Below are 10,190 nucleotides of genomic sequence, written 5' to 3'. Positions count from 1 at the left end.
CATGTAAATAAAGAAAATATCTAATAAAAAGAAGAAAAAAAAAGAACACAACAACAAAAAAAAAGAAATTATGTTCTTGAAATGGCAGTGGGCAGCTGTTTACATGAGGTCATCTCAGGGGCAGCCTTATATATATCCTCCACTCAGGATCCATAAGGCCTGACATAGTCATTACCTATTTATTCACAAGAGGCTATGGTCCCTCCCATTAGACTTCTCATTTATAGCCAATGGTTCTTGAGTTAGACAAAGTATTAGTCATTTTAACTACAGTGAGACTTTGTTGAACATACAGCAAGGATAGAGGTAATTATAAAAAGGGCTATGTAGGCATCTGTGAAAGATAGTGGCACCTGAAAGAAGACTAGGGAATAAGAAAGTAATATCAGTAACTTGCCAAATAACACCCCTCTAAACAGACTCATAAGACAAGAAGGAAGTGTTTTAAATGCCTTGTTGTACTAGGCCCTGAGTATTGTGGTGTATGCTTGTATTTGGAACACATGGGAAGAGGAAGGGGAGGAGGATGCAGAGGGGGAAGATTCAGGAGTTTAAGATCATTTTTTCTTTCTTTGTAAATTTGATGCCAGTCTTGGCTATATGAGGTCTTGTTTCAAAGAAAAAAATTAATGCATTCATTCTAGAAAATGCTTTCATGTTCTACATAATTTTATTAAAGGTTAATTTTCTAAAATAATTCTATAACAATCCTATTTCATTCACTCAGCCCAATGATGCACCAATACAAATTATAGAGACTTAACTGAACTTACAGCGTGTTACTTAGTCGGCTCTCAAGTTACCATATACATATATTAAGTATCAAATTCACCTTGAAGACATCCAGGCACATAGTCCAGTAAGAAAAATGAATAGGTTGCAAGTAGTTGATAAGGAAGAATAGAAAACCCAACTATGAAATAAAAGAAAACTTTAAAAATTACTTACTTCACTTGTTTGCAGGATTGTGAACTTTGGCAGTTTAGTCTTTGAACTGGCTGCACTAGGTTTTCCATCCAACAGCGATCCAAAGGAGAGGTTTCCAAAACTGTTCTCAAATTCAATGGAAGGCTTCAGTGTTGGAGAGATGTCAGTTGCCTGGTCCTGCCCATCCATGGGCCTTACATATGCAGTTGGTTTTTGTTGTCCCATATTTGTTTTGCAGTAAAGCCCTGGTGGGAATGTTGGGATTGAAAGGCCACTGCTGGGAGCTAATAAAGATGAGGCAACTAGGGGAGACCCAGGTGCTTGCACTGTAAATTCAGATTCTTCTGGTGAATTAGACTGAAAAATTTCCTTGAAAGCATCTTCTCCACCCGAATTAGGGTTATTATCTTCCTTTGTAGATGGGTTAGATTTTTCAACTGTACCAATTTGGGGTTGCTCAGCTGGGTAGACAAAGAAGTCTTCCAGACGGGTTTGAGGTGGGTCTTGTGGAGATGTCTGCAACTTGTTTGGTTGACTGTTGGTCTGGCTTGCTTGTGCAGGGCTAGTGTTGTGACTATCTCGTGGCCATTCAGATTTTGATTTTCTGTTGCTATGTATTAGAGTGGAATTCAGTATCACGACTGAAGGTGGAGGCATCGGTGTTGAGGAGTGGGTATTCTCCTGGTGAGATGGGATCATTCTATTCTTTTGTTCTGGATAAAAACTTGCTTCACTTTTGGTGCTGGGTGTTTGGGGCGCAGAATTCTTTGGGATGCCCACCAGATGGTTCTGGCTGGAATGGTTAGATAGCAGATCCTTCATTTCATCATAACTTCCAAGAGTATTCTGGACTCGGTTGGCAAGAGCATCCCCTTTGTTTGTCTAAAGTAACAAAAAGATGAGGGTGGGAAGAGAAAATTAGTAGATGTCTGCTTCTTAAAATTAACACTTCAAATAGATGCCTTATTGAGACCAGTAGAGAAAGGTCTTTAAAATTGCCACACTGTCATGTAATTTCATACTTTGTGTGCTAAATGAGGAAAACATAAATTTTATATCAAAAAGAAGTTTGGATCCCAATAGAATTCTTCACAGACCTTCAATGAACAATTTTCAGTTTCATAGGGACACACATACAAACACAAACCCCAAGATAACCCCAAGTCATACTGAGTAATAAAAGAACTTCTTGAAGTATCACCACCCCCAATTTCAAGTTGAACTATAGAGCTATGACATTAAAAACAGTATGGCATTGCTACAAAAACAGACACACTGATCAATTTAATTGAAGACCCAGGCATAAATCCACACACCTATGGACACTTGATATTTTTAATAAAGAAGTCAGAAATATACATAAGATAAAAAGACATCATTTTTAACAAATGGTGCTAGTCATATTGGATGTCTGCATGTTAAAGAATCCAAATGGATCCATATTTGTCACCCTGCAAAAAACTGAAGTCTAAATGGATCAAGGAACTCAACATAAAACTGGATACATTGATACTGATAGAAGAGAAAGTTGGAAATAGCCTTAAGCTCATTGTCAAATTTTGAGCAGAACACTATTAGCACAGGTTCTGAGATCAAAAAAATCAATAAATGGGACCTTATGAAACTAAAAATTATAGTCATTCAGACAAAACAGTAGCCTACAGAATGGGGAAAGGTTTTTACCAACTTTATATCTACAAGAGGTCTATTAACCAAAATATAATAAAGAATAACACATTAGAAACTATCAACAATTCAATTAAAAATGGAGTATACTGTTGCTGTGTAGTATCAAAAGCAAAGGGGAGGGGGAGGGGGGAAATCTCTGGGAGTGGGCCTGGGAGGGGGCAATGTTTGAAATATAAATGAGTAAAGTAATTTATTAATTAATTTAAAAATGGGGTACAGATGTAAATAGAATTATCAAAAGAGGAAACTCAAATGTCTGAGAAACACTTAAATACAGATTCAACATCCTTAGCCACCTAGGAAACACAAATGCAAAACTACTTTTGAGATTTCATCTTACACATGTCAAAATGGCTAAGATCATATTCACAAGTGACAGCTCATTGTGGTGAAGATGTAAGGTAAGGGGAATTCTCATTTATGGCTGATAGGAGTGTAAACTTTTATAGTCATTATATAAATCAGTGTTGTAGTTTCTCAAGAAAATGGGAATTTATATACTTCAAGACACAGCTATACAACTCTTGGTCATTTAAGCAAAGAAAGATTTATCCTACCACAGAGATACTTGCCAAAACATCCTGTTCTTTTCATAAGAGCCAGAAATTTGAAACAATGTAAATGTCACAAAAGAAGAATGGATTAACAATGTGCTGCATTTATACCGTGTCATATTACTCAGATGATTAAAAAAAGAAATCATGAAATTAACAAGAATATGGATGGGATTAGAAAAAATCATTCTGAGTAAAGTAACCCAGACACAGATGGTATATACTCACTTGTATGTGGATATTAATTCAGTAATAACCCAGCTATAATCCATATGAACAAAATGGGTAGATGGAGAGGAAGGGACTGGGAAGGACAGATCTTCCTAGGAAAGGGAAATAGAAGATAAAGTTATCTATGAATGAGGATAAAGACTAGAATGGGAGCATCAATTAGAGAGAGGTAGAGATGGATGGGGGCACAAGGAAGGGAATACAGGGAAAAATAGCTAAAACTAAGGGTCATTGAAGGGTAGTGTGGAAAACTAATATAATAGAAGCTTCCTAAAAAATACAACTATGAAGGTGACCTAAATGAAATAACCAATTAATGTGCGAGACAGAGACCCATGGGACATTGTTTGTTGCCAAATAAAGATTCCAGGATTGGGATTGAGTTATATATAACTGAGCTGTTGGACAAAGGAGTCTCATAGAAGCCCCCAAACAAACCAGGCTGTTGCCAAGACTCTAAGGAGCAATCTACAAACTGATGGCAAGTTGACATTGTTGAAAACAAGATCTAATAGACTCACTGAATATGGAAGTTGAGCTGTTGCCCACATAAAGCCTTTACCTTTAAGAGCTAGCATTTTTGGTATAGGGAAGTATGCTTCATACTACCAAAGGGGAGGCATAAACACCATCACAGACACAAAAACCCTTGGGTCTACACTGGTGTCCTGCTTGTAAGATAACTAAATAATATCTGATTTGACTGAAGGCTTACCCCGTAAGAGAAACCAGTACCTAATTCTGCTGGAGTGACAAAGAACCTAAGACTAGATAAGACTAAATACTTCTGTTTTTCTTTTAATAGTAGCAATTAAGTTACTCCTAAAGACAGTCTACATACTCATAAGTCAGTGCCTTGCCCAACCACCATCAGAGAAGCTTTCTCCTACAGCAGATGGGGGCAAATAAAGAAGCACATAGTCAGACTTTATACAGAGAATGAGAAACTTTGGAACATTTAGCCTTAAAGGGGATATCTCAATCAAATTTATCACCTTAGGGCTTAAGGAACTCTACCAGAAGTGGAGGTGGGAAGAGTGGAAGAGCAAGAGGGAGTGGAGGATACCAAGGACACATAGCCCTCTAAATCAACATGATCAAAGCTCTGATGAAATAACAGATACTTAGGTATCATGGGATCTGCAGGGGTCTGTACCACATGGGTTCCTAGAACTGAGAGAAGTGGACCCAGACATCCATCTATGAGTAATTTTACAAAACAATAACAAAACAAAAACAGAAAACCCCCTAATTATGGGTTCCATGACATGTAGTGATACATTGTACATTATAATTAAAGCTATCTTCTTACTGGTGGTTGGATTACAAGGAATGCTTGATTTGTGTGACATATCAATCTTTGCAGTATATTATACCATAAAATGCTAAGCCTGTTTGATAGGGAAATCAGTTAAACTATGTTGTCCTCACTACACAAACTTTAAACAAGGCAATAGATTAAACAACATCTAATTGAGCTAACTTATGACTAACATGAATCTAATTCCTTTTAATCAGAGAACTGTATAAATTACTGGTACCTGCCTACATATTCTGGGGGTGATTGTGTTTACATGTTGATGATTCATACTCATTTAGTTTGAAATGCTACATTGTTCATCAACAGTGACTCAAGCTCTCCTGTGTCTTTCCAGTGAGTTAGATTTTTTTCAGGAGTTTAAATGTTCCTTAAGTAAATCAAATAAAGTTATCTTTTCAAAACAATGTTAGCCTAATGTGTAAGAGTAAAATAGGCAACCAAATTAATCTTTGGATAATCAACAGCCCATCTCTATCTTATCCTTGTAGGATATGCTAATCTCATAAAATGCCAGATTGTTATTTTATAAAATAATTAAGCTCTTGCTTACAATTTTGCAATGAGGAAGCAAAGCTTTTATGACTAAAATATGAAGGGCAGCTATACATGTGGAAATAAATTTGATGAAATTCAGTTGCTAATTCTCAAAATTAACTTTTATGATTCTCTTTACATCTAAATAGGCTATCAAAACAAGTTGTTTAATTCAGAAAAGTCAAAGATTTCACTATGTCTAGGTAGTATTATTCTGGCCCCATACATTACAAAGAGCAAAAGCTACCATTATCCTAGGTGTCATTTGGCAATGGAGCCATTAATTAAAGAAGGCCATATATTATATGGCCTTTATGCCATAGATGCCATAAGTATGCTCTCCATGCACAAGAGTAGAAAGAAATGTAGTCCATAAAAGATAAATGTTCAACAGTCAAGGTACTTCATATGCCCTCATGATTTTCTGCTCTCCTAGGTCACACAGACAGTGTACTCCTTATTCAAGTCTCAGGTATTATTCTATATCTAAGGATATATGTATACGACTTTATTGTCTTTGTATATGAAGATGAGAAAATATGAGGAAGGTTATATGGTGATATATTAGAAATGGATGATATCACCAAGGGAAGGAAAAATTGAATGAGAAGATTGGGCTCAAGCAAAACATTTGGAGCATATGCATTTTTAATAGACAGAGGCAAGAAGAAAAGCCAGAAAAGGATACCAAAAAGGAATAGTCAGAGAGAAAATCAAACTAGGAACCTTGGCCTCATTATTAGAATGATCTTCACATATTTAATTCATGTCATGTGTTAATTCTTAGACACTTGTAAAAAATTAGGGCAGTTAGAGAAATATGAATTTCAAAGATTATACCAAAATATGCTAAATATATGCTAGGGGATTTCTGTGGGGGATGGAGATCATTAGAAGTTGAATAAATACAAGTCAGTTTTAGTTTCCTCTCCTCAAGAACATCTTATGTTGTATCATATGCAACCTTGGTGCTGAAGTAGTGATTAAACAATTAACATTTTATATAATTCTCAGTAGAGTAATTGCCCTGTTTTCAGAAGCATATTTGAAAGGCATATTTAAAAGATATAGATGTGGAGAAATCATTTTTATTCCCTAAAATTCCCTAGGTTTACAATTTTAATGGCAGAAATTACTTTTTAGCAAAGGCAAGAGTAAACTCTTTGCATATAGCAATTTCCTTTAACTGACTTACACAATGAACCATTTGGAGAGCAGCCAAAGTCAGTATGCCTATTTACTCCCTAAATCTAAAACAAAGAAATTCTACTGCCTTAAAATTTCACCAAGAATTTGATGTAAGTCTGAAATATTTTCAGAGAAACATCTCTTTATCAAGTCATATGACTATATGCTACAAACACAAACACCTATGTATGAACAAGGATCTGACTCTACCAGTAGAAACAAAGGGATTTAATTTCCCACTCAAAATATCATTGTTGTACTTTATGGATTTAGTAGAAGCAGATTTCTATAAAATAACCATATTCTTTCCCACTACAGACAACAGCATAATAACTCTTGCCATGGAAAGTCAGACTACCCTCTGGATGCACATACCTTATATCTCATTTCCTTACAGGCAAGCTAGTAAAATGCCTGTTGTAATTTTGGTGGTATATAGAAGACATACCTTTTTTCTCCATAGGCAGAACAATGTCTAATTCTTAATGACTCTTCATCAGTGTTTACCTATTAGAGTTGCCTTAGTTTCTGAGGCATACTGACATACTATTTTTTTAAAACTCATTTTAAAACATGATTTGAACAAAGAGAATTTCTAAACTGGCAAATATCTATCCATTTGATGTTAAAATTAATGGAAAATTAAAATTTCTCTAAATAAGCTTAGAAATTAACACACTACTATGCAGTATTTGTAGTAAAGGTGCGCTTTCATTTCCTGTCTAAATCTATAGCTATTAAAATTCAAGATGTAAATATGAATCATCTTTATACACCAAAAATTGCCACAATGTCTAGTACAGTGGTTCTCAGGCTTCCTAATGCTGAGACTCATTAATACAGTTACTCATATTGCAGTGACCCCCCCAAACCATTAAATTATTTTTCTTGCTACTTCATAACTATAGTTCCCCTACTAATATGAATTGTAAAGTAAATATCTGATATGCTGGATATCTGATATGTGACCCCTGTTAAAGAGTTTTTTGACTCTCCAAAAGGATTGTAATACACAGATTGAGAGCCACTGGTCTAGTATTAAATTACCAAATAAATTGTTGCAGAATTTATCAGAAAAAATTACATTCCATACTGTACCTCTATCAAGTGAAAGAATATGTAATAACTTGAAATAAATGATACATATGAAAGTCAAAGAGCATGGTAACTTGGTTACTACTGATTGAACAATGACTTGAAAAATTTGAATTCCATGATAGATATGTCGAAAATGAAAACTTTATAGATTAAAGAATAATATTTATCTATGCAAAGAATCTCACCATAGATCATTAAGTGAGACAAAAATATACATGATATTAAAATGTAAAAGGGGATTTCTCTTACTGGCTCACATATACAAAATGTAAAGCAATTTAAAAACATTTTTCCTTAGCACAGACTGTTTTTTTTTCTTAGAATATACCAAGGTGTTCCTTATACATTTTTTCTTATGAGGAGAAAAAAACCAAGAGCATTACATTAAATTCAAACTCAGTGGAAGTGAGTGTTCATTTCAAGTTAGGGGCTAAACTATCACAATAAGCTTCTGTAGCTACAGGGGTAGAGTAGAACAAAGTTTCTCATAGAGCAATTGTTTCAGAATGCTTCATGACAGGAATTCTATAGGAGATAATCTAAGGTTGAGTTTACAGTCCAAGTTTTCTAAGCTAAAAATTGAATGAAGATCTATATGGTTTGCATAACAGATGTGCTGTGGCTTTAAGTAGGAGATGCTGTAATAATTCTTATGCCAAATACTGGCAAGTAAAAAATACTCATGAGTCAAAGTTAGGTATAGACATACAAGCATAGATAACCTCGAAAAAAAAAAATCCACTATTTAACAACCACTAGATACTTCATAATTCAGCACTGGTTGCCAGCATCAATTTTCTGCCTCCTCACCATTGGAGAGGTGAGTGTCATGTAGTCTTGTAATTTCTCAAAAAATTAGACATGACATAGAAAACCTAGTGGAGCCTACAACCCATCTTTCTATACCTACATTATCTTCTCTCATTATACATAATAGCAACTTGTGGTGGACGTGAAATGCTCCTTTTTGCCCTCCAGAGGCTTAGCAATCCTGTTAAGGAGGAAGATATTCTCAGCAGACTTGATCGAAAATTCTAAACATTTCAAAGATGAACTTTAGCTGTTTCAATCAATTGTAGACTTTTTAAAATATCACAGTACTTTACATCTTGTTCTACGTAATTGGTTGATTCCTTAAAAGTAACCTGCGTAGTCATTATTTTCCAAGTAATTGCAGTCTTTCTATCACCAAGGAAATGCATTTCACAAGTATTTTCAAGCATGAATTACATGTCTGCTTTGTGGATCATGACTAACAGCACTGCTTCATTTAAGCTTTCTGCTTCTCATTACTTTAGGAAATTCAAGGTTCCCTCAGTTTGCTTCTAACGTTATGGACAGATTGCTAGTATAATTTCATTGCCAGACTAATGTGCTAAGAGGCTATTGCACCATAGTATTTCCTTTTAATAAAATAAGCAAAATAATTCAAGTTTTGAAGTTGATTTTTCTTCTATTTTATTGTAGTGTAACTGAAGTATGTGATTTAGTAATTTCCTTTTTTCCTAATTCTGACATTTTCACAGTTAATCTCTCTGGCCATGAGTTGCCATTGCTTTCTTTATGTATTAATAATAACAAAACTGTAACTTTATGTACTTTACAGATTTTAAGGCAAGGTGTTCCACCATTTCATTTGATTCTCACAACAACAATTCAAACAAGTCTACATCAACCTTGGTGTTTATCAAGTACCATTAAAATTAAACTTTTCTGTACCTCAGTTTCCTCATTTTAATGGAGCCATGAAAATCTGTAAAATAGCACTAGTAATAGTAATTGTATTAATAATAATTAGATTCATTTTTTAAAAGAGGACTAATGCACAAATGTTATGAGAAAAACCAACCACATTTTGATTGGACTTAAGTTCTACTCCATGAGATGGAACTAATGCCTGCCAATGTTCAGGCAGTAAAGAACTTGAGACTACATAGGTCATTGACCTACATGAAAACCAAACACTAAAACCTAATCCTGCTAAAAGAACATAGAATAAAATGATTCCTAATGATAGACTGCTATTAAACCCATAAATCATTGTCTCATTCAACAATCATTAAAGAAAGCATCTCCTTATACTAGATGGTAAGTAATACAGATCCACAACTAGACAACATGCAGGAGAATGTGAGCTTTTGGAACACTTAGTCTTGAAGGAGGGACTTCATCCATCCAGCCGCTCTTCTCCTTCAAGTTTCTGGGCTCAATGCAGAAGAGTAGGCAGAAAGTAACAGCTAGAGTAGATGGATGACTCCAAGAAAGCAGTGTCTTCAAGATACAGCAGGACTGATGTACATATGGAGTCACAGAGACTGCAGTATATTTGCAAGCCCTGCAAGGTTCAATCCAGATGGGGTCCCAGTACCAAGAGGGAGATGTGGACACTAGGCCAAAGCCCTCACCAAGAAGCTATCTGCAATTGATGCCTGCTAGCAAAGGCAAAATAAGTTTTCTGCAATGTGAATCCTACTGAATATATAAGTACAGTTTATTTCAGTCTTCAAGCCCAGAATTAGTTAGTTGGACAACACAAAAATGGCCTCAGTGGAATTTTGGGGACATTTTGTATCCTTTTACATTTTCATCTAATTTATCTTTTACTTGTTTCTTTTGATTATTGTTTTTGTGAGTTTTTGTATCTTTCT

General features: G+C 35.0%; 1 protein-coding gene across 1 annotated transcript in view; it reads right to left on the bottom strand.

The window, feature by feature from the left end:
* The window catches only part of Aff2 (AF4/FMR2 family member 2), a 328,595-nt gene that overhangs the window by 306,188 nt on the left and 12,217 nt on the right, over nt 1–10,190 (bottom strand). Inside the window, exon 3 of the mRNA XM_031388369.1 lies at nt 949–1,809. Coding sequence (XP_031244229.1) covers nt 949–1,809 — 861 coding nt within the window. The remainder of the gene's footprint in view (nt 1–948; nt 1,810–10,190) is intronic.

The sequence above is a fragment of the Mastomys coucha genome, chromosome X (genome assembly GCF_008632895.1).
Source record: "Mastomys coucha isolate ucsf_1 chromosome X, UCSF_Mcou_1, whole genome shotgun sequence".
Classification (NCBI taxonomy): Eukaryota; Metazoa; Chordata; class Mammalia; order Rodentia; family Muridae; genus Mastomys; species Mastomys coucha.
Note: the sequence above shows the minus strand (reverse complement) of the source record. Positions and strands in the feature narration are given on the sequence as shown.